Here is a 27,342-nt window from a genome sequence, read left to right on the forward strand (position 1 = left end):
GGCTGAGTAGTATTCCATTGTGTGTGTGTGTGTGTGTGTGTGTGTGTATACACACACACAAGTCCACTGTCCTCCTTGGCAGCAGATGCCCATTGAAGGAGACCCAGCCCAACCTACCCCCATTTTTTGCTGGAATATTTTATACCACATCTTATTCATCTGTTGCTGGACACAGGTTGCTTCCATATCTTGGCTATTGTAAATAATGCTGCTGTGAACATTGGGGTGCGTGTATCTTTTTGTTTTCGTTCATTTTTTTTTTAACTTTGCAAATTCCTTACTTTCATGCCTGTGTGTTTAGAGAGATGATTTATAACTTTTCAGCATTTTTAGTTTTTTAGTTTTTTTCAATTAGGGTTGTTCAGGAAACCCAATCTGCCATGTTGCTGGAAAGATTAAGAGAGTTTTAGCCAGTTTTCTTAGAAGAGTTAGGAAGGGCATATGGATGCTGAACAGCCAAGAAACAACCTTGTTTAGAATAAAACAAGGCCTGCCAGCTGGGGGCTCTGCCAAATTGCAAGATGTTATGGCTATCTGCTGCTGTGTAACAAATCACTTCAAACTCAGTGGCTTAAAACAAGGTTTATTATGCCAGTAACTTCTGTGGGTTAGGGACTTGGACAGGGCACAGCAAGGGTGGCTTGTCACTGCTTCACACTGACTCCATTGGGAGGACTCAAGTGTCTTTATCACTTGTGTGTCTGGTACATGGACTGGCATCCGTGGCTGGGCTCCCCAGGACTGTGGACCAAAGTCCCTACACGTAGCCTCTCTTTGTACTCGGACCTCCTCACAGCGTGGTGGTCTCAGGGTGGTCAGACTTCTTACATGGCAACTCAGGGCTCCAAGAGAGAGAGTCCCAGTGAATGAGACAGAAGCTGCATGGCCTTTTATGACCTAGCCTCGAAAATCAATGGTCACTTCTGCTTTACACTGTTGGCTGAAGCAGTCACAAGCTTGCCCAGATTCAAGGGTAGGGCATTACAGCCCACCTCTCAAAGGGAGGCGTGTCAAAGAAACGATGGTTGTTTAAAAAAAAATCTGCCACATAGGATTTTAGCCTTCCCCTTTCATGGGTGTTTCTCTATGAGACAGGTGGGGCGGGGGTGGAGTGTGGCCTTGCAGTGTCCCTGTTTCAGCGGACAGTTTTGCTGTGTCTCGTTGTTTTGCTCAGCTGTGTTGCTGTCTCCTGAACTGCTGCAGGTTGCTTCTAACAGTAGCCCCTCCTCCTCCCAGGCCCCCTCTTGCAATTCTAAGACTCCTCTTCTTGGACACCCTTTAACCTTATTTCTCTGAGCGTCTCTTCTCTTTGCTGCTACTACATGGTACTCTGTATCCAGATCTACATCTCTCCAAACTCTCTGTCAAAAGAAAACATCATTCTTTTATATCATGTGGCCTTTTAAGAGGTGTTATCTTAGCAGAAGAGCATGGGCCCTTAGTGATAAGTGTTTTCAGTTTTACCACTCAGTCTATGGGGTAGAGGATGGTTTATCCCCTAGCAAAGGGATTTGGCTACTTAGCAGTAATATTCTTTATTTTCTACTACCACCTCTTTTTTCCTGGGGTGCATGTGTATCATCAGAAGCTGGGTAGATGCGGTGGAAGAGAAATATTCAGGCACAATTTTACACTATACCTGAAAAGCATTGCTTCTTCTGATGCCTAGGTCTGATTCCAGGTCAGATTGGTAATTTACTTCTATACCTTTGTTTGTTTAATATATTTTTTTCAAAATAGATACCATTGGGTTTTTAGTCCACCCTAAATGATTGTATATGCCTGAACCCTAATTGTGAACAGGTTCCTGTTTTTACTGTGGGACTCCTTACCCAGGTAAGTCAGATGGTGGTGCTCTAACATCCCACATTAGTTAAGGAGGCTCTGTCTGCCAGAGCACATGTTGGACCTGCAGAAATCTCTGTGCTTCAGTTCTGCCTTTCAAAAGCACCAGCCAGTCTTTCACATTTTTGTTTCTTTTAATTAGTTCTTAAAATTCCTTTAGCTCTTTAAACTAGAGTAAGCCATCTCCTTCAGGCTAATGTGAGTTAGAGAGATGCTCTTGCTATCTGATTTTCCTCTGGATAAACTACAGTTTAGCAATGTTGTTCTTAAAGTCTGATATCTCCCATTATTCTTCTGTGGTACTAGAATTTTAGCCAGGCACAAGAATAAAGACTACATTTCCTGGTAGCTAGGTGTGGTCATGTGTTCTGGCAAATAGGATGTAAGTGGATGTGTTGTACAGCACCTTCTGACAACCTTCCGTAAAAGAGAGCTGGACTCAGAATAAAAATGAATGAACTACTGATACACATGACAACATGGCTGGATCTCAAGGACTTTATGCTGAGTGAAAGAAGCCACTCTCAGAAGGTTACATACTGTATAATCCTGTTTATAAGGTATTCTGGAAAAGGAAAACTACAGCACAGAACAGAGCAGTGATCACAAAGGGTTGGGATGGGAGAAGGGTTTGAGTACAAAGGAGCAGCAAAAGGGAATGTCAGGGGTAATGGGGAAACCTATCAGGCTGCTGGGGACCAGGGCTCCCCTGACTGCACTTGGCGTCAAATGGCACACCAGAGCACTCTGAGTCGGGGAAGAGACATCACTGTTAAGCTATTGATTAACTCTCCCGGGTAACAAATGTGCATTGTAACAAGGGCCTCTAGCTCAAGGTCTGTCCCAAAGGACGGAATTTAAGAGTGGGAAATGTCAGGCACTGTAGCAGGCCAATGCCTAAAGGAAAAGACATCAGGGGCAGGCAGCGCCCCTCAAGTTCATCTGAAGCAGTTCCATTTCTAGTTATGTCAGCCACCAATGAGATGACGCTCTTTTCTCATGTGTCCATACCCTCCCCTTTTTGGTTCCAGAGCACAGAAGAGAACAGAAACCATGGTTCCCAGGCAGCCCCGCCTTCCCACACCTCCTCGGCTTAGGAGAAAGAGGGCTTACTTGCCGGGCACTTGCTGTGCCATCCTGGCCATCTGTGCCACCAGAAGTGCTGGCAGAAAAGTGAAACAGATTGAAAAAACAAGAAAGGAGAATGGAGACTTCCCTGGTGGTGCAGTGGTTAAGAATCCACCTGCCAGTGCAGGGGACATGGGTTCTAGCCCTGGTCTGGGAAGATCCCACATGCCGTGGAGCAACTAAGCCCATGCGCCAAAACTACTGAGCCTGTGCTCTAGAGCCCGTGAGCCACAACCACTGAGCCCGCATGCCACAACTACTGAAGCCCACGCACTCTAGGGCCCATGCTCTGCAACAAGAGAAGCCACCGCAATGAGAAGCCCGTGCACCACAACAAAGAGTAGCCCCCACTCGCCGCAACTAGAGAAAGCCCACGTGCAGCAATGAAGACCCAACGCAGCCAAAAATAAATTTATTTAAAAAAAAAAAGGAGAGTGGACTTTTTGCCTTGATTTAATAGGTTATTCTTCCTTGAACCCCTAATTAGGGTCTATAAATCAACCTCTCAGTCCTCACAAATCCCCTCTCTGATTGAGGAGTGCCTCCAGAGAACCACTGTTTTAATATCCAGACCGTTTCTCCATTTCTTTTAGGTCCTAGATGATACACGTTTCCAGAAGAGGAGGGAGTCCAAAGCGCTCCCTTCTTTGAGTTCACCCTTCACTGAATCCAAAACCGGGGGACAGTGGGAGAAAGACAGGCACGTTAATAGCCTGTAGAATAGCAGTTAGTAGCCTGCAACTGATCTCAGGTGGCCTCGGCCTGCAGTGGCTTGAAGCAGGATTTCGGTTTGTAGCCAGAGACTGAGGTCAGGCCGTGGCAGTGAGAGCGCTGAATCCTAGCCTCAGACCACCAGGGACCAGTGGCAAGTGACAAGGCCCTGGCCCGTCAGCTGTGTAGAAATGAATTTCCACATAGAGTCAGAAAGCAGTGAAACAAAGTATTTATTAGGAGGAAAAAGGGTACGTGTGGATAGGCACACAGGTGGGCTCAAAGAGAGGGCCCTGCCCCTGTGGTAGTTTGAATCACTTTTATGGGATATTTCTTCCACGTTTCCTTTGGCCGATCACCTTGCTTTGCCTGGTTCTGAGTTCGTATTTGGTATATTTCAGGGTCCTCTCATGTGTGTGCATGCACCTCTTAGCCAAGATGGATTCTAGCGAAGAGGCCTATGGGTAGGTTGACATCACCTACTATGTGGTGGCGGCCCCTCCCTTTTTGACCTTCAAGGAGCCTTTCTGCGCATGTGTAGTCAGGAAAGTGTCCTTGACCTCAAGATGAGAAATAAGCGGTCTCTTATCTGGGCAGGGCTTAGCTTCTCCTCCTTCCTGCTATTTTGGCCCCTTCCAGCCTGGGACCCATCTATCTCCTGCTTCACCATGGGCCATCAGATCTCCTGAGCACTTTATAAGAAATATACATGTCTGGAGAGCCTCCTAGAAATTCTTATTCGGCAGATTAAGGGTAGGGCCCAGGCTTCTCTTTTTAACAAATCTCCAGTGACTTCTGTTGAGCAGCCCCAAGACAGGCTCTCTGGCCCAGTACTAAAGGCACTCCCAATATGGAGGTTGCTTCCGGTTCCCTGCCCGTGGCTGGTAGCAGGGTGAAACCTCCATCCACGTAGCTGATGCCCACTTTCCTCACCCGCAGCTGCGGGAGCACAGCACCCAGGATTCTCCAGTTGACAGGGCGCAGGCGCTGCTGGGTCCCGCCCTGCAGCCCCGCCCCCCGCCCCCCGCCTGGCGGCGGGTCTGCGCAGGCTCAGGACGGGTCTCGGGAGGTGGGGTTGGGGCTGGAACTCGGGCGTCCCTTGGACCTTTGTGGCTTTAGCGACTCCTGGCGCGCAGGCTTGCACTGCGCACCGCTTCCCGAGCCCGTGACACAGAGGGGAGTGTCCCTTCGTCTGCCCGCCTGCGAGGGGCTGAGGAGGCCTGGAGCTGGGCCCAGAGTTGCGGGGCCGGTCGTTTCCCTGTGAGGCTCTCCCCAGAATCCCTGCTGCCTCTGGGCAGTGGAGGAGCGGGCACGGAGGTCGCAGGTGTGGCTGTGGCCGTTTTTCCTGGTGCTCTGCGTGAGAGCTGGGTTCCAGAGCCTGGTCCCTAGGAGGAGAGCGGCGGAGCGGAGCCCGTGGGCGGAGGCCGGGCGCGTGAGGGGTGTGGGAGTGGGAGCGGGAGAAGAGCATCGCCCCCGCAGCCATGCTGCGCGCCGCTGGGAAGTGGACCCGGGTTTGACAGCCCTGCTCTGGGCGCTGCGGGTTGGCTGGGCGTGGCTGCCGGAGTGGGAATGCCTGGTGTTACCCAGCGTGCTCCCCGCTCCCTGAACCCCGGGAGAACCGCAGGGACCCGGCCGAAGGACAGAGATTTGGACCTAGTGAAAGGACATCGCCCCTTAGCACGAGCTATGGACTCCACAGCATCAGGTTTGGCTCTCGAGGGTGCCGCGGGCCAGAACTCTCCTGGGGGGTTAGTGCTGGGTCGAGGAGGAGGGCCCTAGGAAAGGGCCGGGGAATCCCACTGCAGAGGCAGAGCCTGCAACCGCCTTCCCTGTGGCGGTGCCTTCCAGGCTAAGGAGCGTGAAGTCCCAGCATCCAGAGACCATGGAGGGCGTGGCCATGGGAGACTTATCCCAAAGGCCAGCGGACAGAGGGGAGAGCAGGAGGGGATCTCTTCCTGCTGTGGCAGGGAGACGGCAATAAACCTGTGAGGGAGTGGCCCTTGGCCAGGGATCAGAGGACAGTGGGGCCATTTGGAGCTTTGCGACCCTCTTCCTTTATTACTTCATTAAGTAATAATGTTCTTCCAGATCATCTGGGTACAAGGTCAGCAGTGTACACGGTGGGCACCTCCTGTGACCACCGTCCCCCCCAGTGTTAGGGAGAGCGCAATCCAGGTGACCCAGGAGATTTTAAGCCATTCCTTTCTTAGTTTAGAATCTCTTTTTCCTTCACCAAGTGGGCATTTTATTTTATTTTTGCTGCATTGGGTCTTCGTTGCTGCACGCGGGCTTTCTCTAGTTGCGGCGAGCAGGGGCTACTCTTTGTTGTGGTGCACGGGCTTCTCACTGCGATGGCTTCTCTTGTTAAGGAGCACAGGCTGTAGGTGCATGGGCTCAGTAGTTGTGGCTCGCAGGCTCAGTAGTTGTGGTGCACAGGCTTAGTTGTTCTGCGGCATGTGGGATCTTCCCAGACCAGGGCTCAAACCCATGTCCCCTGCATTGGCAGGGGGATTCTTAACCACTGCACTACCAGGGAAGTCCCGGGTGGGCATTTTAATTCTTCAGTGCACACGCTCAGGGTCATAAAACTGGCCAATGACAGAACAGGGCTAAATCTCTGTGACTCTCACCCCCTCTTTTTTCCTATATGCCTTGTGGTCTGTAGACCAGCAGCACAGGCTTCTCCTGCAAGCTCTCTAGAAATGCAGACTCTCACGCTCTACCCCACATCCCCTGAACCAGCCTGTTTAGCAAGATCCTCAGGAATCCATATGCACATTAAAGTTTGAAAAGTGCTGACCTGTGCTATACCATGCTGCCTGCCTACCTCCCTGCTTTTGTTGGTGGTGGCCTTAACCACTTCTCTGGCATGGTTGGGGTTAGTTCTTTGTTTGTTTGAAGACTTTAAACACAGTATGATACAAAGACCTATAATAGAGGGGCTCTCAGAATACCCTCTAGAGACCTAACGGTGCTTAAGAACATAGAGGACAGCTGCTCAGGAAGAGCTGGCCCCTGTGTTGCTTCCCAGGGATAAGGGGAGAGGTGTAACTTCTTCCCCAAAGTCCTATATCCCTATGTGGCCTCGTCCTAGGCCTTATTTTGTATTGTTAACCTGTCTTATACCCTCAGGTTACAGTAAAATTCCTTGAAGTTCTTATCCACGTTTATATTTTCAAAAGGCCTAGTAAATGACCTGCATATTGGAGGCCCAGTAAGTAACTCTCCTATAGAGTGGCCAGACTGTGGTCACACTTCAGCTACCTACAGCTTGCTGTGGCCTATGGACAGGTGGGGACCTCACACAGCTGTGTACGAGGGCAGCCTCTAGCCCGTCCGTCACATCCCTTTGGCCCAGCCTTGTCCCCAGAACCATGGAAGTGACACACTGACTTGGGGAGTCTGGGAGCTGTAAATCTCACGAGGGTTAGCCTTCCTTATGGCTCCTTTTACCTTCCTAGTTCTCCCTTCTCAGGACCCTGCTCTTCCTCCAGAGAGATGCCCAGGAGAAAAGGGAACAGCCAGCTTATTCCTGAAAGCCAGGCCCCAGGTGAGTTGGGGTTCTCTTAATTTTTCCTCAATGGCCTGAACTATGGATAGTTTTGCCTCCTTTTCTCTGGAGCCTCCTCGTTTGCCAAAGGGAACTGACCCCAATTCCTGCTCTGCAGGAGGCCGAGCCCATCAAGGCTTTTGCTGGCCTCCTTGCCCCTTGCCCAGGGCCCTCTCCTCTCTGCTCAGTGTGCACTCACTCAGATCCTTTGGTTTATTTCTGTAACGGGCGCTGTGGTGAGTACCAAGTAATGTGAGAGCACCCTGGCCCTGAAGGAGATGTCACAGCCACAGAGGGGAGAGGACTCTCGCACCAGGATGCAGCCCCAGTCACGGTAAGGATGTGCGTGGTGTGATGGCAGATGGAATGGCACAGACAGGCCTTTCCATCAGAGTTTGGGAAAAGGAGAATCAGCCTGTGCTGGAGAGGTTGGGGAAGGTGCACGGAGAAGTGGGGACAAGGAGGTTCTGAGGGCTCGGACAGGTGAGGAGGTCATTTGAGGCCGGACCCCTGTGCAAATGTTATCTTCCAGGATTAGTGTGGCAACACACTTAACTTCACTGCTTCTGGCTGCGTGACCTTGGATGAATCACCTAAACTCTCAATGCCCTGGTTTTGCCAACTGTAAAATGAGGATGATAATCATGTTGATGATAATGATGAAAATAATAAAAGCTGTTATTTGCTGAAAACCAAACAGGTATCAGGAACTATTCTGCACAATTTATTTATACTAATTAATTTCATCTATAAAACAGTCCCACTTTGAAGAATGGCAACTGAGGCACAGAGAGGTAACCCGAGGAAACCAAGGCACAGAGAGAGAAAGTAACGTGGTCCTGGTTATCTAGCTAATGAGGGCGGGAGCCAGTTTCAGATCTGGGCTGTCTGGCTCCAGACTCAACCACTCAGTAATACAACCACCTCATGTAGTTGTTGGAGTCTTCTGGCAAACGGAGTTGCCTAGTCCTTGTCAGCTTCAGTTGCGATGGGGATGACGGGGTTAATGGTGACTGACTGTAGAGGTGGATTCAGGTTTGGCTGTAGGAGGCTGGATGTGGAGGGAGAACCAAGTGGAGGGCTGTGAACGCCAGCCTGCATCGTTTCCTAGCATCCAAGGTGGTGGTTTAGTGGGATTCTGGCTTGATAATAGACATTTATAATCAGTTTTCTAGTCAATAGGGGAAACTCTCACCAATAAGGAATTCTCTCCAGTAATTAGTAGAGTAATAAAGAGCTTAAACCTCTTTGGCCCTGATGTACACCATTCAGAGGTGTATCAGAGCTTCGTCTAGTTATGCTGTGGTAGCAACAGCCCCCAGCTCTCGCGGGCTCACAGTAATGAAGTGTGTTTCTTCTACACGTTGCCTATCATTAGTGGGCTGGCTGTGACTCTGCTCCACACCCTCTTCACTCTGGGATTCAGGCTGAAGGGTCAGCCCTCCTCTGGGATGTGCCGTTCCTGTGGCTGGGGGAAGGTGCAGTGTGAGACTCAGGGGATGGCTCTCCAGGCTTCTGCCGAGAACTGGCATGTGCTGCTTCTGCGCACAGCCCATTGGCCAGAGCAGGTCACGTGGCCATGCCTAATGTCCGTGAGGTGGGAAGGATAAGCCTCCTGTAGTAAGGGGCCCAGAGGGAGGGGCAGTAAACATTCTGAACAAACAGTTACACTGTCTGTTTTCTTGCTCACAGATGTTCACTTCCCTCCCTCCTGCACACAAAATTTCTCCCCAGGGGAGATAACCCAAAAGCCCCATCCCGTCAGAGCATCAGGATTGAAGTCCTGGATGGTGTGATATTTTGGACATCAGGTCTGGATATTTCTCCTCTGGATATGGAGATCTATGAAAAAGACAGGCTGCCTGAATCCATATATCCCACATACAGTGGAACAATGGGGCTGGATAACCACAGTAAACACCCCTGTTCAGAAAGGGGAACCATGGGAGGAGCCCAGCAGTCCCTGGTCTGTAACAGTTACGAAATTCCACTGGGCAGAGTATGCATATGGCTGATTCACTTTGTTGTGCAACAGAAGCTAACACAGAATTGTGAAGCAGTTATACTCCAGTAAAGATCTTTTTAAAAAAAAAAAAATTCCACTGGGCAGACTTGGTGAAGACCTTGGCCTTGGAAGTGGGGAAGTCTTTTGGTTATATGCAGTGGTTCTGCTCCCTGGGTACAGCTCCCCAGTCCAGTGTTCTCCTTGGCTCTGCCCTCCAGAAGTTCCTTCCTTTTACAGTATCCCCCTTGGTCACATATGAAGATGATGTTGGAGAATAAACTCTTTTGAGGGCTAAGCAGCTTTTTCATTCTGCCTGAGTAGGTTGATGGCCCAAGGATTGTTTCAAGTCATGAACATTCAGTGTAACTCTCAAAAACTTGACCAGCTTTTTGTGTACTTCCTTCCATTAGCTCCCTGTGTCAATAGCTTTTCCCACAGTTCTTGTTGAAATATGCCCCTCTCTTTAGACTTAATTGTGGAGCTTTTGGGGTTTCCTTGGGAAAACCATACTTTTAGTCACTGTGAACAATTTGGTCCCACTGAAAGGATTTACTGGGAGCCATCTGAAATTAATAAGAGGTTTAAACAAAAGGTCTGACAATCACACCCATGATTTGGTCCTTGCCATTAGGCTGAGTTTTAATCGTCCTTTTTCATGCAAAAGCCATATTTATTTTGTCTTTGACCAGCTGGAAATGAGAATTGGTTAAATCTCCAACCCTGCAAGTCCTGGAATTTCTGGACACTTTCTTTGGCCTTCCATTTTTATTTTGCAAATCAGCACACTCTTGAGCTCATTTTTTTTTTTTTCCTGTAATACTGTCAAATGACATGCCAATGACAACCAACTCATACTACTGAAATTATGTTTCCCTCCTCTTTTCATAACATCACAAGCTCATGCTTGCATTGTTCGTCTTTCAAGTTACTGCAGCAACAGCTTTACCCCACAGTTCACCACCAAATTACATCGGTTGCCATCTTGCCAATAAGTTTCCTCACTGCCTGGCCCTGAAGACAGTGTCACATATTTTAGGCTTTTTGTCATGGCAGAACCCTACTTGGAGTACCAGCTTTTTTAATGAGTCAGTTTAGGCTAGTTATGCTGTGATAACAACAGCAAACCCTGAGAGACTTACACCAACAATGGTTCATTTCTTGTCCACATTACACACAAGCTGTGGTTTTGCCCCACATCTTCACTCTGGGATCATTTGCCATTCTCAAAGCAGAGGAAAAAGAAGCAATTGCAGAACCTCCACTGACTCTGAAGGCTTTTGCTCATTAAGAAGCTCATGTCACTTCCTTCACATTCCATCTGTGAAAGCAGATTATTTGGCCACACCTGAGTTAGTGGGGTAGGAAGATCAATTTTGTAGGGAGGGCCAATGAATATTTTGAACAAATAGTATAATCTATCACAAGAGGTTACTAAAGTAGTGAGTTTTCCACATTTGATTATTCTGGACTGCCTTTAACTTAATATAAAATTGTTACTTTGGCTTATTCTGTGGAAACCTTAGTAACTAAATGGGATTTGACTTTTAAACGTTTTTGGGGGAAAGTAACAGTACTACCCTTCACTTATCTGCTTTATAGTTCATAGTTCATGGATTTTTGTACAATGTAAGTCAAATGAGAGTGTTGCTGTTATAGAGAGTGCCAGGATAGTCCTGGTTGGGACCCACAGAATGGTTGTACCTTGTGGGCACCTGAGATCCAGGGTCTCACACTCAACTTTGCACATTCAGGAACTGAAAAATGATTAGGCTTTGGGGGAGAGGATTTATGTTAATCAAACTCGCAAAAGACTTACTGATTCACCATAAGGCCACTTGATACACTTTCACTGAACTGTGTGCTGGCAGGCTGTTTTGGGGATAAGTTATTCTAAGCCCCAAATGATTTTATTTGGCCTTAGCAACAGTTGTCATTGAAATCCTAGGTCACAAGTTTCAAAAATACTTAATTAGAAAACTACTGATACCAGTGCATTTCAGAATGCAGAGCATATGAGTTTGTTCTAATTGATTCCATTTAAATGTCACTAAATTGAGAGTGAAACCTTTTGAAAACTGAGGAAATGGATTGTATTTCTCTCTTCCATATAAGCAGAGTGTCTCTGTAGGCCTGATTCTCCTGAGACCCCGATTACATTTCTAAGCAGCTTGATGTTGACATATGTGGGCACTGGGTGGGATACCAAGTAGTAAGGATGACACAATCCCTGGAGCAGCTTAAAATATTTTTGAGATGATAAAACCCAGAACAGGGGCATTGCGATAGCTAGGAAATCTCGGAATCCCTTCCTGTACATCCTGAGGTTCTACTCAGACACCAGTCTACTCTTCTCCCCAGGGCCATGAGTGTGCTCCCCGAGGGTGCAAGAGTGTCTTCTGTGTTTCAGGACCTGATGACATTTGAGGATGTGGCTGTGGAATTCACCCGGTGGGAGTGGGGGCAGCTGGACCCTACTCAGAAGGACGTGTACCGGGAAGTGATGCTGGAGAATTTCAAGAACCTGGCCTCCCTGGGTGAGCTCAGCTCCTCCAAAGCCCAAAGCCTGCCCATCAGGCCATCTTTATTTCCTTGGTGTTTAAAAGCTAGGGGTGTCTGGGCCTGTTGGCTGATTTTTGCCCTGGGATTCTGGAATTAGACATTTATATTCTCTTTGGGGCTCAGAGATACGGTATTTCTACTCCTTGTTCCTAGGAAAAGTCCCACTCCATATGCACTCAGAATAAGAAGTTTCATGACTCTGCTCCTGATACTTCACAATGCTTATTCTTTGGAGGCTGTCTACAAGCCTTGACCTCTGACATAGTCATGATCCTTTTCCTTTCCCACCAGGGTTTCCAATGTCCAAACCGTATGTCATCTGCCGGTTGGAGGAAGGGGAAGAGCCCTGTATTTTGGAGAGAGAAATCTCAACAGGTGCCCCCGCAGGTGAGTGAGTTGGACCAAAGCAGATAATAAGGCCCAACTGAGAGTGGGAAGTTCCCCTGAGCCCTTGGTCAGGGGGCTTTTCTTTGAAAAGGTGAGGTCACTTGCCAGGAACCCTCAACACCAGTATTTTGAATACGTATAGGCTTTTGTAATGTTTTCTGGTGGGAAAAGAAGAGATGTTCATTTTCTTCTCTAGTGTTTATATTTCCCTTGTTACCTATCTCTGCCCACCTGTCAGGGTTCTTGCGGCTGTGCATCATCACTAGATGTCACACGGTCAGTATTAGATGGAATCTAAGGATCAACAGATGTAAGTGCCCAGCAATCCTATATCAGCAGGGCTAAGAGAGTTAGCAAGGGACCAGACTGAACAGTTAAGTAGCCCAGAAATTAAAGGGTTACTGGCAAGGACATCCTGATGGATAGTCAGGAAGATCAAGGTGAGGACACTTCAAGCTTGGTTAAGCTAAGCTGCAACAGAGGTGATTCCAGGAACAAAGACTACTCCTTACTAGCTGTTGATGGAATCTCTTTGAAACTGTTTATTCCTAGGTGATTTGAGAGTACCCCGTAGGCTCCACCCCTTGGGGTAGAATTCTGGATACAAAGCTCTCCTGACTCCCATGTGTACCCCAAGCATACCGGAGATGACAGTCTGTGTTGAGGCAGAATCAGCCTCAGGCCAGAGCTAACGCTCCTGAAAGCAGGGCTCAAATCCTGACAGCACAGGCTGGGCCTTGTCATGGGAACCTAGAAGAGAGGAGAGAGAGGGAAGATGCTGATCTCCTCTGTATTTAGTACTCTCTTGATCTTGTTTCCTTCCAGAACGAGGGCAAGGGTCTGACGTCTGGATCTAGTCTCATCATCAATATCTGTCTGTTTACAATGTTCTGCAAACATGGCTGTGTTTCAGAATCTCTCGGGGAGCTTGTTAAACATTCATATCCCCAGGAGCCACACAAGACCTACTGGCTCAGAATCTGGCCTCTGGAGCCCTGGTTAGGCATTGCCAGTCATTTTCCTCTTCAGAAGGGTCACTATTATTGTATTAGCTTTCTGTTGTTGCTGAAACAAACTGTCACAAACTTAGCGGCTTTAAGCAACATGTTTATTATCTCACAGTTCATAGGTCAGAATCAAGCATGGGTCTCACAGTGTTACAACCAAGGTATCAGCAGGGCCGAGTTCCTTTCTGGAGTGTCTAGGGAAGAATCTGTTTCCTGTTCCTTTGGGTTGTTGGCAGTACCAATTCCTTGCAGTTGTAAAACTGAGCTCCTCATTGTCTTACTGGCTGTAAGCTGAGGGGCATTCCTAGCTTCTAGAGACTGCTACATTCCTTGGCCCATGGGGCCCTTCCTCCACCTTCAAAGCCAGAAATGGTGGATCGAGTCCTTCTCACACCACATCTCTCTGACTCAGCCAGGAAATGTTCTCTGATTTTGAGAACTCTTGTGATTAGATTGGGCCCACCTGAATAATTCAGGATAATCTCCCCATCTCAAGGTCTGTGCCCTTAATCACATCTGCAAAGTCCCTTTTGCCATGTGAAGTAACATATTTATATGTAATATAATACATGGTATATGTATATTATATAATACATAATAATGTGTGGTGTGGACTGAGGTGTTGAGGGAAGACTTTGTGGAGGGCATCTTCCTAACCCTCCTCTCATCTTTACAATCTTTGGACTTATCTTGTGTCCTGGAGTCCAAACACTGTTCTCTCAGGTTTTCCTAATCTCCAGTCACCTGCTTATCTTATTCTTGACACGTCCAAAACTTTCTTCAGACATACACCATTCTTGGAAGAAACTGTACACCTCTTTTAGATATTATTTTATTTATTTATTAAAATTTTTTTTTAAATTTTATTTTCAGGTGCATTGGGTCTTCGTTGCTGCGTGCGGGCTTTCACTAGTTGTGGCGAGCGGGGGCTACTCTTTGTTGCGGTGTGCAGGCTTCTCATTGTGGTGGCTTCTTTTGTTGCGGAGCATTGGCTCTAGGCGTGTGGGCTTCAGTAGTTGCAGCACCTGGGCTCAGTAGTTGTGGCTCGCGGGCTCTAGAGCACAGGCTCGGTAGTTGTGGTGCACGGGCTTAGTTGTTCCATGGCATGTGGGATCTTCCTGGACCAGGGATCGAACCCATGTCCCCTGCATTGGCAGGCGGATTCTTAACCACTGTGCCACCAGGGAAGTCCCTAGATATTATTTTAAAGGTTAATTATCTTACATCTATTATAGGACTTTACTTCCTCTTGGCACATAGAACAGGTAATAATAGACTGTCTTTTTTTTTTTTTTTTTCCCCAGACTGGGAGAGAAGGCCTCAAGCCAAGGAATCAATGCTAAGTCAGGGAATTTCCAAAGAAGAATTATTCCAGATAGCATCAGTGGAAAAACACATTAGAGATGAACTCTGGTCCTCCAAACTGAAAGCAACTTGTGGTTGTGATGACCAGTTAGAGATGCACCCAAAAAAGCAGGAGAGACATCTGAAAGAAATGTCACTCACTCACAAATCTACTACCACCCTTAGGAGAGATCATGAGTGGAGTGAATTTGGGACAAGTGTAGGTTTAAGATCAGTCCCTGTTAACCAACACAGTGTTCTCATGGGAGAAGGATACTATAAATGTGATACAGATTTCAGAGAGACTTCAGGGAGAAATAACTCTCAGAGAACCCATCCAGGGAAGAAATCTTGTAAATGCAATGAATGTGGGAAGTTGTTCCATTTCCAGTCAGAACTTAGGCGCCATCAGAGATGTCACACTGGAGAAAAGCCCTATGAGTGCAGTGAATGTGGAAGAGCCTTTGGTCATATTTCATCCCTTATTAAACATCAGAGAACTCATACCGGAGAAAAGCCCTATGAATGCAGCGAATGTGGCAGAGCCTTTAGCCAGAGTTCATCTCTTGTTCTACATTATAGATTTCATACTGGAGAGAAACCCTACAAATGTAATGAATGTGGAAGGGCCTTTGGTCATACTTCATCCCTTATTAAACATCAGAGAACTCACACTGGAGAAAAGCCCTATGAATGCAGAGAATGTGGGAGAACCTTCAGCCAGAGTTCCTCTCTCATTGTACATTACAGATTTCACACAGGAGAGAAACCCTACAAATGTAACAGATGTGGGAGAGCCTTCAGCCAGAGTTCCTCTCTCACTCAACATTATAGATTTCACACCGGAGAGAAACCCTACAAATGTAATGAATGTGGAAGAGCCTTTGCTCACACTGCATCCCTTATTAAACATCAGAAAAGTCATGCTGGGAAAAAAACCCTATGAATTCAGATAATGTGGAAAGGCTTTCAGCTGGAGTACACACACCACTAAACCTCAGAGAATATATATATATATAATATGAGTGTAATGTATGTGGGAAGACTTCTGGTCGGAGGACCTGTCTTGTTCAACATCAGACAGGACATACTAAACTGAAGCTCTATTAATATCAAGAGAGGGAGTGGGCTTTTGTCACAACTCCTCCCTTATCAAACAAACACCAGAGAATTCAAACTAGTAAGAAACTATGTGAACGTAATGGATTTGGAAAGGCTTTAGTTAGTGGAGACACACATTATTCAACATCAGACAGTTTATACTGGGGAGAAGCCTTATCTGTGTAATGAGTATAGCACAGCCTTCAGTCACATATTATTCCAAAAACAAAAACAAAAACCAGATAACCATACTGGAGAGAAACTCCTCAAGCATGGTAAAAGCTATCAGTAATACTTCTCTTCTTGCCTTACTAAGCATCAGGAATACACACTAAAGAGAATCGCTGAGAAAGCAGTAAATGTGGGAAGGCCTTCAGTCGCAGCACATCCCTTATTAAGCATCAGAGAATTCGTTCTTGAGGAAAAACCCTGTGGATATGGTGAATGTGGGAGAGCCTTCAGCCAAACCTCTTCCCCTTATAAACATCAGCAAGCTCACCCCACTGGTTAGAAACCCTGGGGATGTAATGCATGTGGGAAAGGCTTTGGTGGATGTTCTGCCCTTTTTGCACATCAGAGAATTTGTACTAGAGTGACTCTTTGAATTTAGTGAAACTGGGAAAGCCCACTAGCCAGAAGCCAGAACTATACATATTGTATAGTTCCCTTTATATGAACTCCACTAGTAATAATGTGTGTCCTCTAACTAAAGCCTTTCCAAATCCAAAACCCTCAGCATACATTAAGGCTTCACCCAAAAGGGAAACCCTGGGAGCTTAATGAATGTGAGGAAAGTTGATTCATAAAGCTAGAGCTGAAAGGAAGCTAAGAAATCACCTAGTCTGGTGATCTCCTACCTGCTGGGGGTTGTTTTTATAACCACTTGTGTTCTGTCTCCCCATCCTGTTACTGATGGGAGAGGGGGTGCTGTGTGGGTGAAGAGAGTGAAGGCTGATGAAGGTGGAGGCACCAGTGACCTAGACCAGCCATATTTTACAGCTAAGGAATCTGAGCTTCGGAGAGTGCCATGCCCTGGTCTATACACCTAACTGCTGGACTTCTTTCCTCCTGGTTCACAGCTATAGTTTGGGGATTGAGAGACTGAAGGCCTTCTCTGCACAAAAGCTCCATGCACTTGTTTCTCTGTAATACATGTTACTTTTATGAGGCAGTAGAGTACTCTTATTAAAGTTTTTGCGAGCAAAAAGCAATTTTAATAGATCTTTATGCTACTAGATTTGGGATTTTTGAAATAAAAAAATTTTAAACATCAATTAAAATATGGGTATTATTAAAATCAAAACCTCAAAAACATTATCCTAAGTGAGAGTAGCCAGATGCCAGGGACCACATATTGTATGGCTCCCTTTTTATGGAATGGCCAGAAAAGGCAAATCTTCAGAGACAAAGTAGATCAGTGGTTGCCTGGGGCTGGGAGTGGCAACTGGGAGTGACTGCAAATATTTCAAGGAATCTCACTGGGGTGGTGGGGCTATCCTAAAACTGGATTATGGTGATAGCTGAACAACTTGGTAAATTACTAAAACTCATTGAAATGTGCAAATAAAATGTGAGTTTTATGGTATGTAAATTATACCTCAACTGTTTTTCAAAAATCAAATATACAGACATACCAACTATTGCTAAACCAATTTTCCTATCTCGTCTGTTACTTCAAGCCATCTGTGTGTCTTTGCTATCACCTTCTATTTTCTGTAATGGTTATTCCTAAGCTTACTGGGTCTCAAGTTCATATCATGTTGTCTCTGCAACCTATGTGGAGAAGCCAAGACCAAGAGCTGTCATAGGCCAGAGGAGTCTTGACTAAAGGAATTAGCTTACACTAAGGACAGTCGTTCAAACATTTAAAGTCCAGATGAGGTAGCTGAGCCCAGCATTCAGGGAACCAGCTCAAAGTGGGTCCATGCAGACAAGCAGGATCTAGGGGTACAAGAGGTTGGCAGAGGGGAGTAGGCAGGTAGAAGGCACAGGAGGCATCTGGACAGCTAAGATCATGATGCCAGCCTAGGCGCCTGAAAATCATGGGAAATTCTTCCCAGAGATTCAAAGTTCACAAGCAGAAATAGCAAGTATTTTACATTAGTAACAGCTTAGTTTGCTCTATCACACATTTTTTCCCTCCAGTGCCCTTCTCTAACCCCCGCCCAGGTCACTTTATATACCTGGATACCTGCAACAACTTTGTAGCTGGTCTTTGCCTAACATCTGTCCCTTCCTCTTTTGTATCTCGATCACGTTAACCATTCTCATCAGCGTGCACCCATTCGCACCCCTGAAAGCCTTTGTACTGCCTACAGGATAAATGCTCACCTCTCAGTTTAGCATTTAATGCCCTCTCCAGTCTGCCCTAATCTCCTGCTGCTCCTGACAAGAACCTCTATTTCAGAAAAACTAGCTTGCCTGCAATACTTAAGACATGCCTCTGCACTTCCCAGCTTGGGCCGTTCTGCTCAAGCCATTCCACCAGCCTGGAATGCCCCCTCCACTGTCTAAAGCCTAATAATCAGTCAGAACCCTGTTCAAAGGTCCCCTCCTTGGGGAATAATTCTCTTGAACACTGATGAGAAGTCAGGTCTTATTCATCTGCAATTGTAAAAGCATTTGTTGTATCCATAAATATTTAAAAATGAACAATATGTAGATAGGGATAGTTCTTATCACTGTCTTGATCTATTTAAGTCATGGGTTGTTTATCATCTTGCTACTTCTTTGTCTCCTGAACCAGATTATAAGCTGCTTCAGGTCATTTCTCATACTTCCTCTCAGAAATGAGCACCCAGTAGGTCCTTACTAACCACGTATTAATTTGAAAAACAACTTGTATTGCCCAAGTTTTCTCAGTGCTCTAACTGCACACTTTCTACTAGATGAAAATCTTTCCTTCTAGAACACTACCAATCAAATATTTTCTTAGAAAAATACTATATTGTTCCTGTAATTATTTTTCAATTTCAAATATAAATTAGCATTGTTCTATCTTTTGGGGTTGTTATATGCGTATATGAAAATTCATTGCTATTTTATTTTGTAGCACTACAATGACTTCTCATTCCAGCTACCCAGAGTTGGGCCAAACTTCACAGGTTAAGGAAACAGTCACCCACAAGACTGCTCTCATTTCAAACACCAGCCATGAATTGGGGGTCCCTAGGTCACCCTTCTGACCATCTGGCTACAAATTTGGGAGTTCCCACTACTCTTTCAGACTTGGTAATTCTATATAACTACTCTCAGAACTCAAAAAAGTGCTGTATTTATTATGGTAATTTTATTATAGCAAAAGGATACAAATCAAAACCAGCCTAAGGAAGAGACACATAGAGTAAGGTTTGGGAACAGCACAAATGTGAGGCTTCCCCAGGAATACATTACCCTTCTGGCATATTGATGTGTAACAACAATACATAGAGTGCTTCCAGCCCAGGAAACTCACCTGAACTTCGTTGCCCAGAATTTTATTGGGGTTTCATTACGTTGGCGTGATCAGTTGACCACACAGTTGAATTCCATCTCCAGTGCCCTCCACCCCCAGGTTGGGCTGATACCATGTGGCTCAAAGCCCCAACCCTCTAATCACTTGGTTGATCTGTCAGGCATGGCCAGTCCCCATCTTGAGTCATCTCATTTGTGTAAACTAGGGGCCAACCACGAGTCACTTCATTAGCATAAACTATCAGATATGGTCCCTGGGGGGGTCACTATGAATAACAAAGATATCCTATCACTCAGGAAGTTCCAAGGATTTAGAGGTTACCTCCTAACACATTCAAATCAATGTAAAAATGCTTCTTCAATTATTATTCAAATAAGTCATAAAAATAAAGACTGTACTTTAAACATTCCTCATCAAATAATTGCAATATACCACTTCTGCTTGCAGACCACTGGCAAGAACTTAGACATAGGACTATGGCTGATGGCAAGGGAGGCTGGTAATGGAAGGCTTTGTCCTGGGCAGCAATGGGGCCAATGAAAATTGGGGGATTCTATTACTAAGGAAGAAGAGGAGGATGGATATTGACAAATGACCAGGACTCTGTGCCTGAAGACCCCAATACTTCAAAGCCATTTGGGAATGAGATCATATCCATGATCCTTTCTGGGTCTCAGTCTTCTCCTCTGTAAGATGAAGGGCTTTGCACTTGTGGAAATAAATGAAGACTACCCAAATGAGAAGAAACAGGCTGTTTATTCAGAGTTTGCCATAGCAAAGGATCAGCCACTATCACCTGCACCTGGCAGAGACCCAAAGGCATGAAGGGATTAAGAAAGCTTTACGATGAGAAGAAAAAAAATGAAAGCTTCAGGTATGCCCTGACTGGAAGTTGTCGGCATGGGAAAACTGGAGGGGGGTTAACTAGGAGCAGGATATCTTATGTGATTGGTTTGGGCAGCATATTTGGTTTTCTATGGTTGGTTCTAAGTTGGAAGTGAGGGCAAAGAATAGGGGGGAAGTAGCAGTCATTTGGCTGTTCTGAGCTGATTGCTGCAGAGGCTGTGGTTTGGCTTCCAGGCTGGTTGCTGCAAAGGTGTGGGACAGAGTTCTATTGTCATATAAGGTGTATCCATTGTCCATTGGTATATTTAGTCCCTCAGTTCTCCCTTTTGGTCATTTTCTTGCTTGAGAGAGGTTGACCAATTCAGAGATGCTAGACAGCCAGATATTTATGGAGGATGGTTTGGTTGTCTCCATAGTAAACTTATCATGAGATCTTTTTGATCTTTTTGTTGTATCATCATGGCAATCATCTGATGAGAGAGAAGCTGTGCAGAAGCATTGAGCCAAGTAGTGTTTTCTTTAAGGTGATGTACTGCCTGTTCTACCATGCCTGTTTCATTGAGCCAAGTATAGCAATGGCATAGATGCCCCCATGATTAGTCGGTAAGAAGTTTAGTGCAAAGCAGTTGCCCATAACTACTTGAGCCAATGAGCTGAGACAAATCTACAGATCTTCAATCTAGGGAAGAGGTGATGTCATTAATAACTTCTGGCAGAGTTAGAGAGTGATAGGTCTCTTATAGTCTTTTTGTCTCCCACCATTGGAAATACTGCTCTGATTGTTCACATAAACAATGAGTCAGCAATTCCCCAAGGCAGAGTGCATGAATAATTAAGGGTGGCCACATTTTGGAGCTCTTGCCTGGGTTGGAATTTCCAGCATCTGGTGATTTATAAAGTTAGGATTTCTATATACAGACAGTTTTGGGATGCTATTCCTAAAGTGCATGAAGTTTTAGTCTGAGGAAAATGAGACCTGTTGACATGGTTGCAAAGGAAGTAGAATCCAGTAGGGGCACACAGAGATCCAGGAAAAAAGTTGTTCATGGCATGAGATGGGAACCAAAGCCTCACATTAGCTCTGCTATATATTTGGATCCCTTTACCTTCTTCCAGCTGATAAGTAACTGGCCTACTACCCTAATGAAGGTTGTTGAATTCAAATTTAGAATTACCTGGATTCTGGTCAACAGATTGTGATAATTGGCTCTTTATCTGGGAGAGTGGGACACTCACTAGCAAAGTCACAGGTTGATTCGTTTAAGGTCATTTGTCCCTGTAGGTGCTAATGGAAAAACCACTGGCTTTAATTCTCTATAGTCTCATTTGGTGAGACCAGAACCGTTCACATATATTTATCATGATCGTCTGCCAATGGATGGCATATCCAGCAGTTGGTGAGACTTAGAGTGGTGGCTACTATTTAGGATAATCTAAGAATGGCATTAGAATGAGTACGCTCTGGGGACTTCCCTGGCGGTCCAGTGGTTAAGACTTTGCCTTCCAGTGCAGGGAGTGCGGGTTCAATCCCTGGTTGGGAAGCTAAGATCCCACATGCCAAAAAACCAAAACATAAAACAGAAGCAATATTGTAACAAATTCAATAAAAGACTTTTAAAAAAAGAATGAGTACGCTCTGACCTAACAATTATAATGAAGAGGAAAGAAAAGAGAAAACGGGTCATTATGGGTGGATGACAACCAGGAATCAATAGAAATGAGAAGGATAACTATAAGCAAGCAGATGAAAAACAAAACAAGACTTTTTTTGAAGTATAGTTGATATGGTATTGTGTTAGACAAAACAGGGCTTTGACACAGGTCTTGGTCTGACATCTTGGGCAGAAGCTATCTGTTATCTGAAGTCATCTATTTATTCCAAAGGTCTTTGGTCAGCTGTATACTTCTGAAGACCAGCTGCTTCTAGAGCATCTGGGAGAATGCTCAGTTTGAAGTCCTCTACTGGAATAGGCTTCCAGTTGTGTCAATTCGGAAATTCTTCTTTAGTTGTAAAATATGTATTGAAGAACTGACCCCCTGGAGTTTCACTGCTGTATTTTTTAACAGTACCCGATAAGGTTCTATACAATAAAGTTCAAGAACAATTTTTCTCTGATGTCTCAGACAAAAATCTCATGGTTGAAGATCACAAAGGGGCTATTTAGGAAGATGCTGTGGGAAGATGTCCTTAACCTGCTGATGATAGGACTGGGTAGAGTACATGAATCCCTTGTAATATTTTTCCATGTCTGCATGCAGCAGGGTAGAGTCTAGTATTGGAAGTGGAATCTCTAAATAAATGGGTTCAGTTCTTAGATAACTGATGTATCCCCAAGGGAGTGAACCATATGGCCATAAGGGCTTCTGGGAGTACCCTGGCCAGGGAGCTAAAGGGTTTCTGAGATTTTTGCTAATTTTAAGTTAAGGATGTCATTGATTCCTGTAAAGTGTGTGCTTTGATCACCTGATATAAAAAAATGGGATGTGATAGGTTGGATACACAAAATCAAGCAGCTTTTAGTAAGCACTACAGCTTTTCATAGCAACTAAATGCTTCAGTCCATCATAAAAATAGACATATTAAAAACTAAAACACATACCCATTTCATGAAGGGTAGGAGCTGGATAAAATCCATCTGAAGGTGTCCAAGGATCTTGGAGGCTTTGGTTCCAGGCCATGTCCCACCTTTAGTTTTTCCAAGATTATGTTTATAGGTGACACGTGACCTAAAAATAACCTGTTAAAAAGTTTTCTTTTTAAAGTTTATTTACCAATGTTAATTTAAGATTGTAACCAATTTGTCTGTATCATGATGCGTAGTTTCATGGAAAAATTTAGCTGTCATCTGAAATCATCTGGCGCCACCAAGTGGCCATCTTGGGAGCACCAGTGATGATCTGAGTGAAGGTTACATTTTTTAACATTCTTCTTTTTCAGAATCAGGGGTTAAACATTGATATTCTATAGTGGCCTCTCTGAATTCCTCCAGAGATTTATCCTTTGAGGGTTTAGTTAGGAACCTCACCTTGGTTAAGGCTGCTTGTTTGGCCTAATGATCTGCTAGTGCATTTCCTTTCACTTCCATATTATCTCTTTTGTATGAGCCTCAGCCCTTATAATAGCCACCTCTCTAGGAAACAGGAGTGAATCCATAAGTTCTTGCTGTCCATTTTTGATGGGGATTCTAGGAGAGGTTAGGAAACCCTCTTTGTTTCAAAGCATCTCAAAGTCATGTTCTGATCTCAAGCATATCTCCTATCTGTGTATATACTTACTCTCCGGTCTTTGGCCAGTCGACTAACTATATATAGTAAGTGCAATAAGTTCTGCCATCTGGGCTGCTTGTAACTCAGGTAGAGGACTACATTCTAAAGAGAACTTAAATTAGTGACACCATATCCTTCTTGATAACCTTTGGTTTCATATTTGAGATATGCTTCATCAACAAAAAATTTTTAATTGGAGTCTCTAGTAAATCTGAGCAAGGCACAGAAAGTTTCCTAACTAAGGTAAGACAGTCATGAGGTTCTCCTTCTGTTAGGGGCAGGAGTGTGGCAGGGTTCAGGATGCTGCAGTAGTGAACAGAAATGTGAGAGGGAGAGAGTAACAGAATATAATAAGATGTTAATTAGCAGGCTGACAGTGTAAACTCTCTCTTTTCACAGATGACATGATCTGATATGTAGAAAATCCTAAGAAATACACTAAAAACCTACTGGAATAAATGAATTCAGCAAAGTTTCTGGATACAATCAGATCAATATACAAAAATCAATATTTCCATACATGATCCATAAAAGGAAAAAACTGATAAACTGGACTTCATCAAAACTGAAACCTTAAAAAAAAAACAAAAAAAACCAAAAAAAAAAACAACAAAAAAAACTGAAACCTTTTGCTTGGTGAAAGACCCTATTAAGAGGATGAAAAGACAGGCTACAGGCTGGGAGAAAATATTTGCAGACAACTTATTTCAAAATGTACTCCCATCTAGAATATACAAAGAACTCTCAAAACTCAATAGTAAAAGAAACCAAACAATCCAACTAGAGAGTGAGCAAACATTTCACCAAAGAGGACATACAGATGGCAAACAAGCATGTGAAAAGACATTCAAACATCATTACCTATTAGGGAAATGTAAATTAAAACCATGATGATTTATCACTACACAACTATTAGAACAGCTTAAAAAAGTGTTTTTTTTTGTTTTTTTAAATTTACTTATTTTTGGCTGTGTTGGGTCTTCGTTTCTGTGCGAGGGCTTTCTGTAGTTGCGGCAAGCGGGGGCCACTCTTCATCGCGGTGCACGGGCCTCTCACTATCGCGGCCTCTCTTGTTGCGGAGCACAGGCTCCAGACGCGCAGGCTCAGTAGTTGTGGCTCACGGGCCTAGTTGCTCCGCGGCATGTGGGATCTTCCCAGACCAGGGCTCGAACCCGTGTCCCCTGCATTAGCAGGCAGATTCTCAACCACTGCGCCACCAGGGAAGCCCCAAAAAGGTGTTTTTTAAGTGACAATTCTAAATGCTAGTGAGGATCAGAGGAACTAGATCTCTCACACATTGCTGGTGGGAATATAAAATGGTATGGCCACTATGAAAAAGAGTTTGGCCATTCTTAAAAAACAAAACATACATTTACCATTCAATCTAGCAATCTCACTGCTTGGCATTCATTCCAGAGAAATGAAAGCTTATGCCCACACAAAAACATGTACATGATGGGTATATACCTCTAAGTATTGAAAGCAGGGACCTGAAAATCTATTTGTACCCCATGTTCATAGCAGTATCATTCACAACAGCAAAAAGGTAGAAGCAACCCAACTGTCCATTGGCAGATGGATAAACAAAATACAGTATATACATACAATGGAATATTATTCAGCCTTTAAAAAGAAAGGACATTCTGACACATGCTACACAAGGATGAACCTTGAGGACATTATGTTAAGTGAAATAAGCCAATTACAAAAGGACAAACATTGTATGATTCTACTTATAGGAGATAGTTAATCAAATTCATAGAGACAGAAAATAGAATGGTGGTTGCCAGAGACAGGAGGGAGAAAGGAATGGGGAGTTTCTGTTTTGCAAGATGAAAAGAGTTCTGGAGATGGATGGTAGTGATGGTTGCACAACAATGTGAATGGACTCAGTGCTCTGAACTGTACACTTAAAAATAGTTAAGATGGTAAATTTTATGTTATGTGTATTTTATCACAGTTTGAAATTTTTTAAATGTCAAAAAATGCACATGAATATTCACAGCAGCTTTGTTTGGAAGAGCCAAAAATTGGAGAAAAACTACATATCCTACAATGATGAATGGTGGAACAAAAGGAAGAAACTATTGATGCATTCAATAACTTGGACGGACATCAATGGTATTATGCTGAGTGAAAAAAGCCAATCTCTCTAATTCCATTTATATAACATTCTCAAAATGACAGCATTTTAGATATGGAGAACATATTAGTGGTTGCCAAGGGTTAGGGATGGTTGGGGAAGACAGAAGAGGGAGAATGTGACTCTAAAGAGAAAGCACAAGGGATCTTTGTGATGATAGTTCTGTATTGTGATTGTGGTGGTTATAGAAATCGACACGTGATAAAAATTGTATAGAACCACACACCACCCCCAAGAATGCATGCAAACTGATAAAATCCAAATGAACTCTGTGCATTGTATCAATGTGTACAATGGTTTTGATACTGTATTATAGTTATACAGTTGACCCTTGAACAACATGGGTTTGGACTGCATGAGTCCACTTATATGCAAATTTTTTTTCAATAAATACTGCTGTACTACATAATATGCAATTGGTTAAATCCATGGATGCGACACAACGAATTCAGAGGGCCAACTATGGGACCTGATCACCCATGGATTTTGGTATCCGTGGAAGGTCCTGGAACCAATCCTCTGTGGATACTGAGAGATGACTGTATAAGATGTCACGATTGGGAAAAACTGGGTGAGGGGTGCATGGGACCTTTCTGTACTATTTTTGCAGCTGCCTGTAAGTCTGTAATTATTTCAAAATGAAAAGTTAGAAAAAACAAACAAGCCAGAACTTGACTGCTTGGCCATGGGCCAGCAAGTTCCCTTGTGACCTGAGCTGTCCATCATGAGCTGGGTGCCATCTGACCCACCAAGCCATAAAGCTGGGCACACAGCAGCACGCCATCATCAAATGGAAGTGGTATATATGAAGCTGGGCTCAAGCAGATCCTGAAGGCACAAGAAATTGTATGATTTCCTCATGACCATGGCCTCTACTCTTGAGACATTATCTTCTCTCTCCAACCCCTACCTACAGCTTCACGGTAACCTCCCTCTGAGCAGTTGCCTGAAGAGGAAAACTCTTGGGTTCTGCATGGTATGCAAGCATCACCTAAAAGGACACAGCTGCACAACATCTCACTTTGGGAAGGCTCTGCGGGACAGTGATGAAGGGAAATCCTCTCAGTGGGCAGAACTTTGAGCAGTGCACCTCGCTGTTCATTTTGCCTGATCAGAAGCACAGAGCTATACTTTTTCATGGGATGTGGCTAATGGCTTGGCTGGATGGTCAGGTACTTGAAAGGAGTATGATTAGAAAATTCAAGGAGGTCTGACAAGGAGTCTGGGGAGAGGTGTGTCGACAGACTTCTCTAATTTGGCACAGAATATTAAGATAATTATGTTCCATATGAATGCTTACCAAAGGGTGAGCTCCACAGAGAAGGATTTTAATGAGGTGGACAGAATAACCAACCTGTGAATGTCAGTCAGCCTCTTTCCACAGAAACGGACTCAAGAACAAAGCACTAGGGATCGAGGTTACGTTTGGGCTCAGCAACATGGACTTCCACTCACCAGGGTCAATCGGGCTCCAGCCACTGCTTAGTGCCCAATATTCCAACAGCAGAGACCAACACTGAGCCCCCAATATGACACTACCTCCCGAGGATTAGCCAGCTATCTGGTTGCAGATTGATTACATCGGGCCAGTTCTATCATGGAAGGAGCAGCACCTTGTTCTGACTGGAACAGACACTCTGGATATGGATTTGTCTTCATTGCCCGCAATGCTTCTCCCAAAACAACTATCCAGAGCTTTGCTGGAGTTGGGTATGAAGAGCTTTTCAATTCTATTTACTCCCCCCTCGGACCTTCACTGAGACCCTCTCCGTGCTCGTCTGTACCTCGCACTTCTGGTTGGGAAGAGTCCGCAGCATCAGCTCCGTTCCGAGGGAGGAGGATGTCACCGGCTCGCGGTCCCGCCGCCCAGTAGGTCCCGACGGTCCCGCCGGGTCCGTGGAGAGAACACCGTGAGCCAGCCCCGCCCACACCGGCAGCCAGCCCAAGCCCCGCCCCTGGGTCCTAACGCGAGGACCCCCGCGGGGGCTGTCCGAG

General features: G+C 44.9%; 1 protein-coding gene and 1 long non-coding RNA gene across 12 annotated transcripts; one reads left to right on the forward strand and one right to left on the reverse strand.

Moving 5' to 3' along the window:
- Window positions 1-4,757: 4,757 nt before the first annotated feature.
- ZNF514 (zinc finger protein 514) lies at window positions 4,758-23,650 on the forward strand. 10 transcript variants are annotated; one of them, XM_036873180.1, is made up of 6 exons: window positions 4,758-5,008; window positions 5,309-5,389; window positions 7,146-7,234; window positions 11,647-11,773; window positions 12,090-12,185; window positions 14,497-18,124. In XM_036873180.1, exons 2-6 carry the CDS (start codon window positions 5,371-5,373, stop codon window positions 15,480-15,482), a joined length of 1,317 nt encoding a protein of 438 aa, XP_036729075.1. In that variant the 5' UTR covers window positions 4,758-5,008; window positions 5,309-5,370; the 3' UTR covers window positions 15,483-18,124. The 10 variants fall into 10 exon arrangements, with proteins under 10 accessions (XP_036729075.1, XP_036729076.1, XP_036729082.1 ...); XM_036873181.1 differs by having other exon boundaries at window positions 4,758-4,944; XM_036873187.1 differs by lacking the exon at window positions 14,497-18,124 and adding an exon at window positions 23,604-23,650 and having other exon boundaries at window positions 4,758-5,389.
- Window positions 14,285-27,275, reverse strand: LOC118906015. 2 transcript variants are annotated; one of them, XR_005022404.1, is made up of 3 exons: window positions 27,132-27,275; window positions 22,538-22,675; window positions 14,285-14,337 (listed from the first exon to the last, which is right to left on the reverse strand). It is a non-coding gene; the product is annotated as an uncharacterized LOC118906015 (long non-coding RNA). The 2 variants fall into 2 exon arrangements; XR_005022405.1 differs by lacking the exon at window positions 14,285-14,337 and adding an exon at window positions 14,349-14,384.
- Window positions 27,276-27,342: the final 67 nt, after the last annotated feature.

Source organism: Balaenoptera musculus, chromosome 13 (genome assembly GCF_009873245.2).
Source record: "Balaenoptera musculus isolate JJ_BM4_2016_0621 chromosome 13, mBalMus1.pri.v3, whole genome shotgun sequence".
In the NCBI taxonomy this organism is placed as follows: Eukaryota; Metazoa; Chordata; class Mammalia; order Artiodactyla; family Balaenopteridae; genus Balaenoptera; species Balaenoptera musculus.